General features: G+C 58.6%; 1 protein-coding gene across 1 annotated transcript; it reads left to right on the top strand.

The window, feature by feature from the left end:
- Positions 1 to 3,993: 3,993 nt before the first annotated feature.
- Positions 3,994 to 17,832, top strand: ICOSLG (inducible T cell costimulator ligand). The gene is made up of 7 exons (XM_024239309.3): positions 3,994 to 4,186; positions 6,515 to 6,555; positions 7,789 to 8,139; positions 9,438 to 9,728; positions 13,239 to 13,403; positions 14,599 to 14,634; positions 15,619 to 17,832. The coding sequence occupies exons 1-7, from the start codon at positions 4,173 to 4,175 to the stop codon at positions 15,627 to 15,629; spliced, it is 909 nt and encodes a 302-aa protein (XP_024095077.3). The 5' UTR covers positions 3,994 to 4,172; the 3' UTR covers positions 15,630 to 17,832.
- The last annotated feature ends 611 nt before the right edge of the window (positions 17,833 to 18,443 follow it).

The raw sequence follows: 18,443 nt of genomic DNA, 5'->3' as shown, positions 1-18,443 counted from the left end.
CCTTCTTTTGTTTTCTCCCCAATACTCAGAACTGTCCACACCACCTTGAGATTCTCTATGTATTTTAAATTTTATTTTTTGAGACAGGGTCTAGCTTGTCTTCCAGGCTGGAGTGCAGTGGCACAACCACAGCTCACTGCAGCCTCCATCTCCTGGGCTCAAGAGATCCTCCAGCCTCAGCCTCTAGAGTAGCTGAGACTACAGGTGCATGCCACCATGCCCGGCTAATTTTTAAAAATTATTGGTAGAGATGGGGTCTTGCTCTGTTGCCCAGGCTGGTCTCAAACTCCTGGGCTCAAGTGATCCTCCCACGTTGGCCTCCCTAAGTGTTGGAATTACAGGTGTGAGCCACTGTGCCCAGCCTTCCAAGTATTTGAATTTTACACACAGGGCCTGCATCATGATCCCATGCTCAGCCAAACAACCCTCCAGAGGATGCCCATGTCCCCATTCCCGGATCCTGTGAATGTTACCTCATGTGGCAAAGGAAGGACTTTGCTGACGGGATTAAATTGAAGTGGGAGGCCTCCCTGGATCATCCAGGTGGGTTCTACGTGTCATCCCAAAGGTCCTCATAAGAGAGGGGCAAACTGAGGCTTGACCACACAGAGAAGCCACATGGCCACTGAGGTGGCGCCTGGAGCAAAGCACAGGGATGCCTGGGCCACCCGGAGCTGGGAGAGGCAGGTAGGATGCTCCCCTAGCGCCTCCACCAGGCAGGCTTCCAATCTCCAGGGCTGAGAGAGAATAGATTGCTGTTGTTTTGAGCCAGCAAGCGTGAGGTCATTCATTCCAGCGCCCACAGGAAACGAACCTACAGTCATGCACCACATAACAACCTTCGGTCAACAAGCAATGCCACAGTGCTCCCATATCACAACGCGATATTTTTACTGCACCTGTTCTATGTTTAGATGGCTTTAGATACACAAATACCAGTGAGTCACAGCTGCCTACGCTATTCAGCACAGTCACCTGCAGCATAGGCTTGTGGCCCTGGAGCAGCAGGCTGTGACACACAGCCTCGGCGTGTAACAGGCTGTGCCACCAGGGCCGGTGTGTGCACTCTGTGTTCACACAAGGACAAAATTACCTAAGGACGCATTTCTCAGAAGGAATGTATCCTTTTCGTTAAACAATGTATGACTGTTCCCCGAAGAGAAAAGATCTTCCTTGGACCAGAAGTTGAGCTCTCAGCATCAACCCACGCCCATGCTGTGCCAGACCCCAAAAGGACCGGGGCCTGGAGAAGCATCAAGGTGGAAATCAGAAGACCCCCACGCCCTCGAAACGGCAGAGCAGGGCGGCCTGGGGCTAGGGGCGGTGGGCAGCTGCTTCCTGCTTAAGCACTACGACTTGCAACCAGAGCCTGGAACTCCGGGCTGCACAAATACGATTCCTGCTTGGTTCCCAGTTGGCCCTGGACACTGCCAAGGGGCCCTCTCTCCACAGCCCTAGAACAAAAGCCTATCCTGCCGGCCCAAGAAACAGTCACGGTTGAGGGGGAAAATGAAAACCTTCCTTTGACTACAGGAAACTTCCCAAGGGTTTTTCTGTTTCTTCATCTAAACCCATCTAAGTGTTGTGACCCACGTGCCGGTGTGCTGTGTGCGTTCACTTACAACCACCCCATTGATGAATATGTCACAGATCAGGGGATGCAGGCACCAAGGGGCTAAGGAACTTTCGGAGGTCACACAGCTCCGGAGTTGGGATCTGAACCAGCCACCGCTTACCGAGGTTCCTGGGCTGGTCCTGGCACCCTCCCCCGCGGCCGCCTCGGCCTGCCTCAGTGTCCCCTTCTGGCCCAGCTGCGTTCCTGCCCCTGCCTGGCTGTGCCCTCCACGCGGCGTCCCCTCTCTCGGGGGGGGCCTGCCCGCAGCACTTGGCTTGCTGGGGTCTCTGGCGTCTGCCCGGGAAGCAGAGCCTTGACCTGCCCCCTCGGCCACAGCACGGCGGGCCCTGTGGTGTCGGCCCCTCTCCCACCGCCCCCGGGCGGCACTGGGGGGCTGCGGGGTCTGGACCCACCGACAGGGCACCTTCCCTTCGCCGCCGCGGATGACCGGCCGCGCTCTTGGGAGACCTTAATTTGGGAGGCTCTGCTCCCCCAGGACCCATTCCCCATCCTCCCACAGCCCCCACGCGGTATCCGGGGGCCGTCCCCCTCCCCGCAGTCCCGTGGGTGGAGGGGATTCAGGTGCGCCCGGCCCTGGGGGTGGAGCGCTCGGCCCGGCGTCAGCTAATCCGCGCGGCGCAGTCCCGGACCTCAGCCGCAGGCCCAGAGGCGCGCGGATCCCGGCCGGTCAATCAGGGAGGGCCTCCGGGGGGAGGTGGCGCTGCCCGCAGCCCGCCCGCCCGGCTCACCTGCGCCCTCCTCACCTGCGGGGCCATGCGGTCCCTTACCAGCAGCCGCCCGCCCCGGGGCGAGGAGCCTCAGCCCCCAACATCGCCAGCCCTCCAGCCTCCCCGCTCCTAGCCGGCGTCCCTGAGCGTGTCCCGGGAAGCGCACGTCCACGCTGGCGCTGGACTGGGTTTTCTGGCTCCAGGGACGGGACTCGTCCTAAAGAGTCCGGCTCGGATGGGGTTACGCGCCTCACCTCACCCGTGTGCGGACCGCCAGTGCCTCCGCCCTGCACGCCGCGGGCCGTGCCCAGCTCTTCCCGCCCGAGGGCAGGTGACCCCCGCCCCGTCCCTGCCAGGCGCGCGACTTTAAATCCCCCCAATCCCCACCTCTCAGCGTGGCCTGGGAGGGGGAAGCCGCCCAGCTTCAGGGCTTCCTGCGCCTTCGCCGCCGCCCTACCTGCCCTCCCGCCGCCCTCCCTGCCCTTCCCCGCCGCCGTCCCCCCTACCCCCCCAGCCCGTCTCTTCCGCCTTCTTATTTTGTGCCTGGGCTCTCTGCTCCGCAAAAATGTTGACTTCCCCCGGGCAGAGGTTTCAGAATTTTTTTTAAGCTTTTGTCCACGGCGTTCTCTACATCTTGGTTGAAGGAATGGCAGCCTGCGGGGTGCAGGCTGGGGCCTCCGTCTCCCTGCGCTTCTCGCCTCCTCCATGCGCAGGAGGCGGTGGGGATCCGAGCCTCAGACCAGAGGCAGGGGCTCCGGGAGGAGGGTGCCCCGCTGCCCTGTCCAGCAGGCTCACCCAGGCCCTTCCTGAGGTGCCTCTGCAGAAAGGGAGTCAAGTCCCCCCTGGGCCTCCCCTGGGGCTTGCAGGGATCAGGGAGGGAGGGTGGGGTGGGCTGGGTGCGGTGGGGAGGGAGCAGGGGCCCTGGGTCCAACCCTCCGTTGCGTGGTGCAGCCTTTCCCAAACCTGCTGCCCCAGACTCCAGGCCAGACGCCACTGCCAAGGCTGAGGAGCCCAGAGCCGCAAGGCTGCCTCGGTTTCTCGGCGGGGGATCCTCAGAGCCAGTGTTATGCAAAGAGGCTGCGCCAGCACCCTTCAGACCCCTCGAAGGCTAGGGGAGCCTGGCCAGGTGGGGGCGGGCTGGGGCTGGCCCAGAGGGTAGAGCCCGCCCACTTTCCCTCCCTCCATTCATGCATGCGTTCATTCAATCATTCATTCCTCAGAAGTCGCTGAGCTCACTCGCCTAAGTCCTGGAGATCATTGGAGCGCAGCCTGCCAGGGGCCTAGCGCTCTCCCAGCCTGGGGGCCTGGGTCCCCGGACTCCTCCTCGGGGAGGGCCGCAGGACCGGCGAATTGTTCGCGGCGCGGGGAACGGCCCTTGCCTCCCACGGTCCCCTCCCCCGCTGCGCCGGCACCTGCAGCACCCCTGGCCACCTTCCTCCCGGGTACCCCCACCCCTGCGCTTCCCAGGGCACCTACGGCGCCCAGGTCCGCGTCCAGGCGGACAGGCCGACCTGCCTCTGTCCCGCCTCCAGCCGACGGGCACACGCCTGGGCAGAGCTGAACTTTCCGCAGCCGCCGCGCAGCGCCCCGCCTCCTGTCCCGGGGCGGTCTCGGTCGCCAGAGGAGCCAGGCCGGGGGCGGGGCGGGGACGGGGCGGGGACACGGCTGCCTCCAGCACGCCGCGCGCTGGGCGCTCAGAGCCTCGGGCGCGGCGGGAGAGCAGTTAGAGCCGATCTCCCGCGCCCCGAGGTTGCTCCTCTCCGAGGTCTCCCGCGGCCCAAGTTCTCCGCGCCCCGAGGTCTCCGCGGCCCGAGGTCTCCGCCCGCACCATGCGGCTGGGCAGGTGAGCCTGGCAAGGAGCGGAGGCGCCGCGGTCAGGGGCGGGGTGGCTCGGCCCGCGGGTCCCCAGCTCGGCTCGGACGCGGGGCCTGCGGGGCTCGCCTGGAGGTGCCGGGCTGGCAGTGCGGGTCCGAGGAGCGGGCGGCGGAGGCGCCGGGGCGGCCGGCGGGGTGTGGACGGCAGTGGGCGGTGGGGCCCGGCGCCGGGACCCACGGCAGGACGCGAAGCCGTGCGGGGGCGGGCTCGGGGGCGGGGTCCCTGCCAGGGAAGGAGGACCGCGAACGCTGGAAGGAGGGAGGGAAGGCGGGCGCACCCTGCACGCCGGGGCACGGGCGCTGCCCCTTCCACTCCCGGGCACTGCTGATTTCCTAGAAGAAGGGAGAAGGAGGGAGGTGACCGGCCGAGCGCTCTCCAAGGCCAGCTGGTGCCCACGGTCTGCGGACACGCCCTCCCCCACACACGTGGGATTCCCCGCAGCCAGGCAGCCGATCCGCACTGGGGAAGGCGGGGCTGCCTGAACCAGGAGGGACAGCTTCCTCCTGGATTTTTGCGAAAATATCCAAAATATACTCTTCGCAACCCACGTTGTAGGATCCGCAGCCTGTGCTCCCCTGGGTGAACCTGTGAGGCCCCTGACTCCAGGGATGCCTCCCGCACAGCCCAGAGCCGGGCCACACCGGTGTCACACTCCCCAGTACCCCTCCCCATTAGAAGTGTATGCAATTATGATCCTGCCCTAGAGAGAAAGAATTTAAAAGTCTCGGAATGTCATAGCCCTCCCAAATGTCTTAGCCCTCCGCCACCCACACCTTCAAGTAGGCGGCCCTGTCTATGCTGGGTCTTGAGGCAAGCTCAGGGTGGGGGTAGGTTAGATGCAGGGGTGCTGAGGGTCCAAGGAGAGGACACAGAGGCCGCTGGGTAGGCAGCACCCAGGGAGGAGACAAGCCAGAAACAGCCTGGAGCAGGCACCCCCCACCCTGGCCCAGGAAGCCCGCAGATGTCCTGAGGAGGCCTCCACAGACAGGACGGGCCTTGTGGGCTGGTGATGAATATGGGCACTGTGGGAGACAAATGGGGGCACAGAGGGGTTCTCACAGCTGTCGTTTAGATGATGGCTCTGGGGAGATGCTTGAAGGGGCTGAGGCTGGAGGCAGGCAGGTCCGGGTGGAGGCAGGGGGCCTGCTGGAGGCCATCACAGCCATCTTGCCAGCCAGAATGGTGGCCCCAACAGGGGGAGTGGGAGAGAGAGGAAGGGCTGCCTGCAGGCTTCAAGAGCCCCTGGTGGCCTGGGCGGCCTTGGTGCATGTGTGCTCACTTGGCACAGGCACACCTCCATGCAGACTCAGATGACAGCCATCGTGGGTGAGGCAGGGGTTTCTGTGGCTCCAGGGCTCAGGGACAGCCCACTGGGAGGTTCCCACAAGACCAACCTTTGACTTACAAAGGCCCCAAGCTTTCCCAGGCAGAGGCCACGAGAAGAGGGATGAGCGTCTCCCAGACCTTGGAGGTGCACAGACATCAGAGAAGGAGATGTCCCTGCTCCGGGGGCTCCCGCTTCGTGGGGAGCTGGCCCCAGAAACTGATGGTTTGGGGGGCTGGGGTAAGCACTGCTACCAAAGTGGTCCCGGCCACTAAGGGCCTTCACCTGGGGAAGGCATCCTGGGGGCTGGCGGGAGGAGGTGGCAAGCCTGTGGCGTGCAGGGTGCAAAGGCTCCCAGACCCAAGATGGCAGGGGCATTGGAGTCATGAGGGGAATTTGCTGCCCGAGGCAGGGGCACCAGCTGTAGCAGGATCTGAAACAGGAGGAGCTCAGGTTTGGTTTCAAAATGATCCGCGTTCCCCACAGGGCTGTCCCGTCACTCACCTAACCCTGTCACAGGCACGCCTGATGTTCTCCGTCACCCCAGCATTTTAAGTGACACTCCTACTATATGTGCCCTGAAAGCTTTTTTTTTTTTTTCTGATTTCCTACAATTTCTTGGCATCTGTCCCCAGGAAGGCTAGACCAGCCTCAGTGGTGTCCCTCGCTCCCCTTCATCCTCACGCCAGCATCACTGTGTTTCTGGGGATTTGTTACCGCGAGAGCTAGAGAGTGGCGAGAGGCTGTCAGCCCCTCGGACTTGCTGTGCTGGGCAGCGGGGTGGTGGTCCTGGCCCCGGACCCCGAATTCCCATGGAGAACAGAGGCAGGCAGGCTCCTGGCTCTGCCTTCACATTTCTGCGATGTGCCTAACTACCTCCTGCCCGTGGGAAACCAGCCTGCTCCTGTTTGGAAGATGCAGGTAACTCCCTGGTGGCCCCGCCTCACCTGCCTTTCTGGTTGTTTTTTCCAGTCCTGGACTGCTCTTCCTGCTCTTCAGCAGCCTTCGAGCCGGTAAGTTCAGGGGGTGCTTTGCCATGGGGCGCCCAGCTCAGAGATGGGCTCTCCGGCTGTGTGGACTGCCGGCCTCAGGGTGCTGGGAGCAGCCTCACCAGGCTCCTTCTTGCTTCTCAAGTGGCCCTTTGGAGAAAGTTGGACCCTAAACCTAAGTTGCTGCACAGGATAGAAGCCTTTCCTTAAAGGGAAACACTTCTGCAAACTCCGGAGTTCTTATTTGATTCCGTGTTTGTTGTGGGCGGAATGCAGTTCCTCTGAGCCAGGGCTTCCTGGGTCCCCTGGTCTCCCCATCCCAGGCAGCAACCCTGCTGAGCCCTAAGAGCCACCAGCCTCTGGAAGAGCCAGGAATAAGGACGAGGCACCACAGCACAAACCCAAAACCTTGCCGAGCCTTCCAGCCCAGAGGGCTTTGGGGGCAGGAGACACACACAGATTTTCCTGCAGGTGCCAGGTGCAATGGCTCACTCCTGTAATCCCAGCACTTTGGGAGGCCAAGGCGGGTGGATCGCCTGAGGTCAGGAGTTCGAGAACAGCCTGGCCAACATAGTGAAGCCCGATCTCTACTAAAAATACAAAAAATTAGCTGGGCATGGTGGCAGGCACCTGTAATCCCAGCTACTTGGGAGGCTGAGGCAGGAGAATGGCGTGAACCCCAGAGTCGGGGGTTGCAGTGAGCTGAGATCACGCCATTGCACCCCAGCCTGGGTGACAGAGCAAGACTCCGTCTCAAAAAAAAAGAAGATTTTCCCACAGGCATTTACGTAGTTGCACAAACAGTAAAGCTACCCTGTGTCTGCTACATTTGTGACACCTTTCCTGATGCAAGTGAGCAGCAATATAGTGTAATTGCTGAGAAATTGTTTTCCCTTAAATACCTGATTTTTAAAGAACTTTTTATTTTGCATTAATTATAGACTCCCAAGAAGTAGTAAAAATAGTGTTGAGTAACAAAGATAATACTGAGCGGCCAGGTCCCATCCAGCCGCTCCTCCCCCTGGCAGCCCCTTACATAATGGGAGTGTATCATCGAAGCCAAAGACCGACATGGACCTCCCCATAAAATGTCTGCATTTTTCAAGTTTGACTGCATTCCTACCTGTGCCTTGTTAATAAATTCTGAGCCACCGTTGGTGTTTGAGGCTTGAAACCCAAAGCCTGCCCCGTAGAGTAGCTTCATGGCCTGGGCATCAGCCTCCGAAAACAGATTTTGCACCTTTTGGGCCATTGCAGATACTCAGGAGAAGGAAGTCAGAGCGATGGTAGGCAGCGACGTGGAGCTCAGCTGCTCTTGCCCTGAAGGAAGCCGTTTTGATTTAAATGACGTTTACGTATATTGGCAAACCAGTGAGTCGAAAACCGTGGTGACCTACCACATCCCACAGAACAGCTCCTTGGAAAACGTGGACAGCCGCTACCGGAACCGAGCCCTGATGTCACCAGCCGGCATGCAGCGGGGCGACTTCTCCCTGCGCTTGTTCAACGTCACCCCCCAGGACGAGCAGAAGTTTCACTGCCTGGTGTTGAGCCAATCCCTGGGATTCCAGGAGGTTTTGAGCGTTGTGGTCACACTGCATGTAGCAGGTAGGACAGTCGAGGCGGAGAGAGCTGGGTCCATCCCAGCCTCACATCGTGGAAAAGTGTTCATGAAACGTCCTCCCTGGCTCATTCACTGTTTCTTCCAGTGAAGAAAATTCTCATCTGTGTTATCAGGCTTCTGTCTAACTTCGAGGGAAACTAAACAGCTGAAAAATCCTTAGCGCATGACCTGTGGCTGCTTGGTTTCCTGGAAGAGCTCCTAGCCTTGCTGTCTTTGCCTCTTGAGTTAGTTAGTTTTTGTTTTTGTTTTTGTTTTTTGAGACGGAGTCTTGCTCTGTCACCCAGGCTGCAGTACAGTGGCACAATCTTGGCTCACTGCAATCCCCGCCTCCTGGGTTCAAGCAATTCTCCACAGCCTCCCGAGTAGCTGGGACTACAGGCGTGTGCCACCACACCCAGCTAATTTTTGTATTTCTAGTAGAGACAGGGTTTCGCCATGTTGGCCAGGCTGGTCTCAAACTCCTGGCCTCGTGATCCACCTGCCTCGGCCTCCCAAAGTGCTGGGATTACAGGCGTGAGCTACCGTGCCCGGCCAGTTAGTTTGTTTTTTGAGACAGGGTCTCACTATTGCCCAGGCTGGAGTGCAGTAGCGTGATCACACTGCAGCCTCCTGAGCTCAAGCAATTCTCCTGCCTCAGCCTCCTGAGTATCTGGGACTACAGGCACATGCCACCTCGCCTGGCTAATTTTGATTATTTGCAGAAATGGGGTCTCACTATGTTGTCCAGGCTGGTCTCAAACTCCTGGACACAAGCGATCCTCCTGCCTCACCCTCCCAAAGTGCTGGAATTACAGGCGTGAGCCACCACGCCCAAAGTAGAGTTTTAAAAGTGAAATTTGAAGGGAACACTATAAAGCACTAAATGAGAACAAAATTTAAGAGAAAAATAAGAGGCAACCAAGGAGCTCTGGGCAGTTCATTGGGGAGAACAGCTGTGTCCATTTCAGATGGACCGTGAGCCCCTGTGTCAGCAGTGAGAATGACCAGATCCAAATGAGGGGGTCCCGGCACAGCCGACGGCCGTGGAGTGGGGGGTCTGTGGGTGCCAGTCACTGCCCAACAGGCTCAGCGGTCCCTGGCAACTGGTACTGGCTTGGGGGATGACTCTTGGGCAGGGCAGGGCGGAGCCTGCTGCTCAGACCACAGCCCTGGTCCTGGCCTGTCACCCATGTCAGGGCACAATGGGCTGCCTCCCCTCTGACCCAGCCTTGGCACTGTGTACCCTCTGTTTCTTGACCAGCAGGGCCTGGCATCTCTCACGACTTGTTTCCCTCACCTGCAGCAAACTTCAGCGTGCCCATCGTCAGCGCCCCCCACAGCCCCTCCCAGGATGAGCTCACCTTCACGTGTACATCCATAAATGGCTACCCCAGGCCCAACGTGTACTGGATCAATAAGACGGACAACAGCCTGCTGGACCAGGCTCTGCAGAATGACACCGTCTTCTTGAACACGCGGGGCCTGTACGACGTGGTCAGCGTGCTGAGGATCGCGCGGACCCCCAGCGTGAACATTGGCTGCTGCATAGAGAACGTGCTTCTGCAGCAGAACCTGACTGTCGGCAGCCAGACAGGTAAGGTCCCGGCGCCTGCGTGCTGAGCTGAGCCCTGCGTGCTGAGTGGGGCCAGCGCTGGCTTGGGAGAGCCCCTGAGGCAGAAGACAAAAAGTCCCTTCAACGCAGCTCAGCACCCGAAAGGTGGTTGGAAGGGAGAGGAGGTGAGAGGCACATGCCACACAGTGAGAACCACCACGGTCCCCAGGAACAGGAATGGGCACCGTGCCCAGTGCATATTGCTCCATTTTCTTCACCTGGAGTCAGTTTTCTTAAACTTACTTTACAGATGAGGGCTGAACTCTGAGGCTGGGTAACACTTCAGAAGCCGCAGGACTAGGCAGCAGCAGCCCAGGACAGAAGCCCACAGCTGTGTAGCCCCCACCCAAGCTCCCTGCCTCTTGGGCGTGTGTCCCCTGAGAAGACTGAAGCCCCCAGACACGGGAATCCCACTGGGCACGGCTGCTGGCCCAGCCCCTCCCTGTGGAAAGGGTGCCCAGCTCCTCCCTGTGGAAAGGGTGCCCAGCTCCTCCCTGTGGAAAGGGTGCCCAGCTCCTCCCTGTGAAAAGGGTGCCCAGCCACTCCCTGTGGAAAGGGTGCCCAGCCACTCCCTGTGGAAAGGGTGCCCAGCTCCTCCCTGTGGAAGGGGTTCCTCTACAGGGACTCCTTTGTAGAGGACACAGGCCCTCCCCATTTGTGTCCCCATGTCCTGTGTCAGGATGAGAGGCAGAAGGTGGAGGCAGGAGATGATCGAGGAGGGGTCCTGGGGTCCTGCCGTCTGCAGGAAAGAGGCTGCCAGCAGGACTCACCGTGTGGCCCTGTGCAAAGCAAGAATGCAGGGCTCCTTGTTTCAGGAGCATTAAGAATTCCAGACAGTGACCACAAGCATTGCACCTCCTGCCGGCCTTTCTGAGCTCAACCCCAGAAGCCTGCACAGGTCATACCCTCGAAGCCCACCCTGGCCCCCAGGATCCCCAGCAGAGCCGGACATTCTCCTTCTTGAAATCAGGGCTCAGCCCTTCTGACTCAACATTCAGAGTCTGTGAGCTGCGTGTAGCAGGATGAGGGGCTGCTCCCAAAGCAGCCTCTGATAACTGCCTCCCAGCCAGCATACTCCCTGCAGAGCAGCCCAAGTGGCAGCAGAAAATTCTCCCAGGGCCGTCGTCTCAACCCCAGCTACACAGTGGGGTCATCTGGGCAGCCTGTGAAAGCCCCCATGCCCGGACCCATTGCACCTGAAGCTCTGGGCTGGCACCTGGCATCGGGACAGTGTCTAAAAGCTTCAGAGGTTCAAGGTTGAGCACCGTCCAGGTGGTTTCTCCAGGTGTGTTTGGAGATGCGCCAGGCATTGAGAACAAGCTCCCAGGGAGATGCCGCTGCTTGTCTGCTGGTGAGGATGGCTCTCTGAAGGGCAAAGGCATTGCACACAGAGACCAGAGGCATTGTTACCTTTGTGCATCGCAGTGGAAAAGCAGAAGGGTGCAGCTGCCATGGGGAACGCTGTGGCAGTTCCTCGAAAAGCTAAGCGTGGAAGCACTGCAGGACCCAGCAGTTCTCTCCTAGGGATATAGCCAAGAGGATTCAAAACAGGGACTCAAACAAATGCCTGTCCGTGAATGTTCATGGCAGCCAGAAGGTGGGAACCACCCAAGTGTTCCTCGTGGGTGGACGGATGCACCAAACGTGACCCATGCGTGCAGGGGACAATTAGCCTGAAGAAGGAAGGAGGCAGCTGTCCTGATGCACACTGCAGCGTGGAGAACCTCAAGGCCATTATGCAAGTGACAGACTCAGACACCTGAGGACAAGCCTGTGGAACTCTTTTTATGCAAAGTGTCCAGAATAGGGTGAGCCACTGAGACACAAAGCAAACTAGAGGCTTCTGGGGCAGGAGGACAGCAATTCTCCTGCCTCAGCCTCCTGAGTATCTGGGACTACAGGCACATGCACCTCGCCTGGCTAATTTTTGATTATTTGTAGCGATGGGGCCTCACTATGTTGCCCAGGCTAGATTCAAGCTCCTGGACACAAGCGATGCTCCTGCCTAAGCCTCCCAAAGTGCTGAGATTACAGGTGTGAGCCACCACGCCCAAGCTAGAGTTTTAAAAGTGAAATTTGAAGGGAGTGCTATAAAGAACTAAATGAGAACAAAATTTAAGAGAAAAATTAGAGGCCCCAGCTGTTCTGAGACCCCTTCATTTGGATCTGCTCCTTCTTGCTGCTGACACGGGCTCACAGTCCATCTGAAATGGACATGACCATTCTCCCCAATGAACTGCCCAGGACAGCAGAGGACAGAGAAGAGTGGGGAGTGACTGCTCATGGACACAAGGTTCCCTTTTGGGGGTTACAGGTCCTGGAATTAGGTGGTGGTTATGATGGCACTGGCACCCTGAATTGTTCGCTTTAAAATGGTTTATTTTGGGCCAGGAGGGGTGGCTCACACCTGATCCTAGCACTTTGGGAGGCTGAGGTGAGTGGATCATCTGAGGTCAGGAATTTGAAACCAGCCTAGACAACATGGCAAAACCCCGTCTCTACTAAAAATACAAAAATTACCCAGGTGTGGTGGTGTGTGCCTATAATCCAAGCCACCTGGGAGGCTGAGGCAGGAGAATCGCTGGAACCCGGGAGGCGGAGGCTGCAGTGAGCCAAGACCGCACCACTACACTCCAGAGTGGGCGGCAGAGGAAGAGTGTGTCTCAAAAAAATAAATAAATAAATAAAGCATAAAGTGGCTCATTTTGGCTGGGCAAGGTGGTGCACACCTGTAGTTGCAGCTACTTAGGAGGCTGAGGCAAGAGGATCACTTGAGCCCTGAGACCAACCAGAGCAATATAGTGAGATCTCATCTCTACAAAAAAAAAAAAAAAAAAAAAAAATTAGCCAGGCCTGGTGGTGCATGCCTGCAGATTTTCAAAAATCCAGTAAGGGCCGGGCATGGTGACTCACGCCTGTAATCCCAGCACTTTGGGAGGCCAAGGCGGGTGGATCATGAGGTCAGGAGATCGAGACCATCCTGGCTAACACGGTGAAACCCCGTCTCTACTAAAAAAATACAAAAAATTAGCCAGGCGTGGTGGTGGGCACCTGTAGTCCCAGCTACTCGGGAGGCTGAGGCAGGAGAATGGCATGAACCCAGGAGGCGGAGCTTGCAGTGAGCCGAGATCGCACCACTGCACTCCAGCGTGGGCAACAGAGCGAGACTCTGCCTCAAAAAAAAAAAGAAAAAAAAATCCAGTAAGAACCTGTGCTTCCCACCACACCCAGCCCTGTGGTCCCCTGGCTGTGGTTGGGGTTATCGCCTCTCCCAGGTAGGACGGGGAGGAACAAGATCCCTGCAGGAAATGAAGCCCCTCTGCAAGAGAAAACCCTCCTCTCATCAGCCTGGTGTTTTTAAAACCTCAAAATCATGTCAGGGAAGTTCTCTGGAATAAATACTTCGCTGCAACACTTTCTACTCAAGGATGAAAAAAAAGACCCTTTTCCTCTAAGATCCTTTAAGTCGGGTTATTTTCCTCTTTCTTGTAGGAAATGACATTGGAGAGAGAGACAAGATCACAGAGAATCCAGTCAGTACCGGCGAGAAGAACGTGGCCACGTGGAGCATCCTGGCTGTCCTGTGCCTGCTTGTGGTTGTGGCGGTGGCCATAGGCTGGGTGTGCAGGGGCCGATGGCTCCAACACAGCTATGCAGGTAGAGACGGCCCCATATTGTGGATGTTAATGTTTGTTCTGTTGGTGTGAACGTTTTCCTGCTTTAACTTCCCTCACTGATACTGATTTAGCTTGAAACTTTGCTGTGGTAGGCCAGGCGCGGTGTCTCACGCCTGTAATCCCAGCACTTTGGGAGGCCGAGGCGGGCGGATCACAAGGTCAGGAGATCGAGACCATCCTGGCTAACACGGTGAAACCCCATCTCTACTAAAAATACAAAAAATTAGCCGGGCATGTGGCGGGCGCCTGTAGTAGTCTCAGCTACTCATGAGGCTGAGGCAGGAGAATGGCATGAACCCAGGAGGCGGGGCTTGCAGTGAGCCGAGATCGCGCCACTGCACTCCAGCCTGAGCGACAGAGCAAGACTCTGTCTCAAAAAAAAAAAAAAAAAAAAAGAAACTTTGTTGTGGTAGCACTAATATTCATGAGCCTTAGCAACCCAAAGTTTCCCACAAAGTGGTTTTGAAACCCAGCATCTCTGACATTCCTGACACTGCCAAGCCAGAAGGGCGCTGCGAGGTCCGCCCTGCAGGTCGGGTGGGCAGGGTGGCTTCTGCATGTAGAGGTTGGGGTGGTGGTCGTTTCCATGGAAGCCGCTGAGGCTGCCTTGAGCACCCCTGCCCTGTGGGTCTGTGACTCTGGCCAGCTCCATGACAGAGCCCGGAGGTCTGTGTTTCAGCCACGTAAGACACAGCAGCAGGACGCAGTGGCGCAGGAAGCCCTGAACATTGGCTGCAGTGATGACGGGGTGGGGCTCGTCCCAGAACCCCCACAAGGGTGGCAGTCTATGGAGTGCAGGTGCAGTGGCCACGGAGTAGGGGCGGCTCCTGTGGGCTGCCCCTGCCTTTCCCATTTGTGGCCAATCTCAGTCATCCCAGAAACATCTTCCACGGCCGTGATGCCACTGCCGGCTGGCTGGGCTGTGGAAGGGTCCCAGAGCCAGGTCACAGCATTTTAAGTGCTTCCCAGGCACTTACCCCTTTAAGAGGATCTTTCTCGAAAGCCATGTGGCCTGGGGAGCCCCTCATCTGTGAGTGCTTTCCCCCCTGGAACTGGGAGCCTCGGGGAGACTTCCAAGTAGGGTGTTTAGGGGGCTGCTGAGAGCTCAGGAACACCAGGGGCTTTAGGGACACCCCCCATCGCTGCCACCCTGACCATTTTGGTTTGTCCCCCAGGTGCCTGGGCTGTGAGGCCGGAGCCAGAGCTCACTGGTGAGTTTGCCATGGGAAGCAGCAGATTCTGGGGGGCCCAGGGGAGGCTTGGCTGCCAGCTGTCTTTCAGATTTTCAAAAAACTTTCAAAAGGCAAAAGTCCTTTGCCTTGAACAACTGTTGCTCCTGGAGACGCAGTGAAGCCCTCGATGGTGCGCACGGCATTTCCTGCAGCCTCCCCTTGGCATGGGATGGCATCGTGGTGTGCACTTTTTCACACTGCAATGGGATTTTCCCAACATGCACAGAAGCAGAGAGATGAGTGCTGGACCCCTGTGCTCCCCAGCGCCCAGCGCCCACCAGGGTGTCCAGAGTGGGTCCAGGCACCGGCGCCCAGCCCCCATGGGGTGTCCAGAGCAGGTCCAGGCACCGGCGCCCAGCCCCCATGGGGTGTCTAGAGCAGGTCCAGGCACTGCCAGCTTCTCTCTGCGGCAGCCACTCCTACAGCTCTCGGGCGGCTCCTGGTGGAGGTTTGCCCCTCAATTCCAGGAGCAACATAGCTGTGGATTCCTGTCTAATTTGGGAAAAATGTCCACACATGGTCACCCACCTGGCAGGTGCCTCTGGTTGCAGGGGGCGCTGGGCTTCGCAGGCAGGCCAGCCGGGCTCCATGCCATGGGCCAGGATCCCTTCTGAGCCCCGTTTGCCACCCATGAGAAGGGGTTCCCCAGGGACAGTGGGCTTAGGGTGTGCGCAGCCACCACACTGTGGTGTCACCTGTGGACCCAGGCGAGCTGATGGCCGACCACAGAAACGCACTTCCAAGGCCAGGTCAGCCCATCCAGATGACGCAGGAACACAGCTTGCTAAAAACATGGATGGCCTGTTCCTGTCAGAGCCAGTCGAAGTGCCCTGTACAGGCCGCTGTTTCCGAAGCTTTAAACCCTTTGTTTCCACCAAGCTGAGTCCTGAGAAAACCAACGTCTGCCTGCAGAATGGAAAGGGGTGCTTCATGTTCCTCTCTCTCCTTCACTTCCCTTCCAAGGCCATGTTTGACCAGAGCTCACTGCCCGGAGTGTGGACAGGGCTTCCGTGAGACGCCACCATGAGAGGCCAGGTGGCAGCTTGAGAATGGACTCCCAGACTGCAGGGGAGCACTTGGGGCAGCCCCCAGCAGGACCACTGCTGGATCCCAGGGAGAACCTGCTGGCGTTGGCTGTGATCCTGGAATGAGGCCCTTTCAAAAGCGTCATCCACACCAAAGGCAAATGTCCCCAAGTGACTGGGCTCCCTGCCGTCACTGCCAGTCACCCACAGGAAGGGACTGGTGATGGGCTGTCTCCACCCGGAGCATGCAGGATTCAGCACCAGGCTCTTCCCAGTACCCCAGACCCACTGTGGGTCTTCCCGTGGGATGCAGGATCCTGAGACCGAAGAGTGTTTGGTTAAGAAAGAAGACTGGGCATCCACTCTTCCAGGACGGCCTCTGTGCTGTTGGGGTCATGCGAGGCTGTTTTCAGGGGGCATGGTCACAGGAGCTCTTCTGCCCTGGACGCTCCCAACCTGCCTCCCACCCGGAGGCCACAGGACCCACGCATGTGTGTGCCCACAAGTGCAGGCAGCCGTCCACACCGAGGAGCCCCCGGAAGTCCCCACTGGGCTTCAGTGTCCTCTGCCACATTCCCTGGGAGGAACAGTGTCCCTCAGCTGTTCTGGTGAAAAGTTGAGCTGCCTTTGGAAGAGGCATGGGTGGAGTTTGCCAGAAGAAAGGCTGTGCCAGGGCCGTGTTTGGCCAGCCGCAGAGGATGCCGGGGCTCTTGGCTCTGCAGCGAGAAAGACACAGCCCAGGAGGGCTGAAGACGCCCATGTCCAGCAGGCTCAGGCCTGGCAACACGGGCCCCAGAGTCCTGAGCAGCAGTTAGGTGCATGGAGAGGGTATCACCTGGTGGCCACGGTCCCCCTTCTCACCTCAGCAGTGATCCCCAAAGTGAGAAGTGGCTCCCCCGGCCCCCACCACCCTCAGCAGCCCCACCCCACTCAACCCTGAGGGTCCCCAGGGTTCTGATGAAGACCTCCGACCATAGCGCCAGGTTCCTCAGAGCCCAACAGTCCCAAGGGGGCAGGAGACGGGGTGGCCCAGTGCTGAGGGGTACAGCCCTGGGCCCTGACCAGCCCTGGCACCTGCCATGCTGGTTCCCGGAATGAATCAGCTGCTGACTGTCTCCAGAAGGGCTGGAAAGGACGCTGCCAGGTGACCCGGGGTGCACTCGCCTCAAGGAGATGGAGTAGACGGCCTGGCCTGGCCCTTAGGACACAGTGTCTGCCCCAGGGCTATGGGCAAACGCCCCTCCTTCTTACATCCCAGAATCCCCTGACAGTCCCAGGGTCAGCCAGGACCTGTTACAGCCCTGGTCACGTGGAACTGACAGCTGTGTGAGGCCTGCACTTCTCAGACCCAGACTTAGAACAAAAGGAGGAGTGAGGACTCATGGCTACAATGAGGTTCCAGTACTTGTTACAAGAAATTGGTTTTCTACAAAAAAAGTCCCTACCTGGGCCTTTAAGTGAATGTGGGATCCACTCCCGCTTTTAACATGAAAGCATTAGAAGATGTGTGGTATTTATAAAAGAACAGTTGTCATCACCGGGCATTGATTGGCAGGGACAAGGAGCTGCTTGGGTGTGGAAAGTCAGGGCGTTGGAAAGTGGGGTGTGGTGCCCATTTGCAGTGACTGTGAAGTGACTCCAGGATGGACCTGCGGGGGCACCCAGAGGTCCTAAGCCCCAGAACTGAGGGTCGTGCATCACCACTCGGGTGTCCCGGGAGGTGCCCTGGGCCCAGGGACCTCACAGGCAGGACGGCGACACTAATGCAGGGAGAGGGAGTCTGGCTCCAGCTTTTCCCATCGGAGGCAATTTTCCTTCACCAGGGGACAGGCAGGAAAGATGTAGAGGCCCCAGAAGCTTCTACCCCTCATGCCTGGGGCACGGGGGACACTTGGAGGCTGCTGTCACCACTGTGCATCCAAGGCCATGCCCTCTGCGGGTCAGTGCCTGAGTCTTGCCTCCCTGCTGGTCCCTGAAGCCCCCTCAGAAGCCCTGCCTGTCATGTCGGCATTTGTGAGACCCACCCTGTAACGCCTGCCCCGCTCAGCCCGCCATCAGCTTCCTCTTTGTCCCTTGCTGTAGACAGGCTGGATTCCAGTGTTGTGACAGCCATCTCCAGAAACCTGACTTAAGAGAGTAAGATGCAAATCGTGCCTGTATCCTGTGGCTTCAGTGGGTGCAGGGAGTCTTGGGCACAGCCAGCTCAGCTGTCTGTGGTCTGAGCAGGAACAGGTGCCACTCCTGCTCAGGGGACCCTGCCCTACACCAGGCTGTTCTGTCCCCCTGGGGGACATAGGGCCAGGTCTGGAGGCATTTTGGGTTGTCACAGCTGGGGGCTGTTCCTCGGCTTCAGCGGGTGGAAGCCCCAGATGCTGTTCAACATCCTTCTGGACACAGGAGGCCCCGACACAGAGAAGCGTCCACCCACAAGTCCACAGTCTGAGGTCTCCCCTCAGAGACCCTGCCCTGCACACCCACCTCCAGCCAAAGGTCCTGCCTGCCCCAGGGCTCAGGGGAAACTTGCCGGTCTGTGGAACAGGAGAGGGGACTCTCGCCAGCTGCACCACCCTGCACATAGTAGGTGTGCAGTAAACACCCACCAGGGAGGCTCCAGTCAAGGCTGGCAGATGGGGCGGTCCATCCCTAGGGCAGGTGACAGAAGGGAAAAGGCTGCCTGCTGGCCCCCAAGCCAGGTAGCACATGCTTGTGCCTCAGTTTCCCCTCCTGTAAAGTGAGGCGCTGGATCCAGGTTCTGTCTACTGG

The sequence above is a fragment of the Pongo abelii genome, chromosome 22 (assembly GCF_028885655.2).
Source record: "Pongo abelii isolate AG06213 chromosome 22, NHGRI_mPonAbe1-v2.0_pri, whole genome shotgun sequence".
Taxonomy (NCBI): Eukaryota; Metazoa; Chordata; class Mammalia; order Primates; family Hominidae; genus Pongo; species Pongo abelii.
Note: the sequence above shows the minus strand (reverse complement) of the source record. Positions and strands in the feature narration are given on the sequence as shown.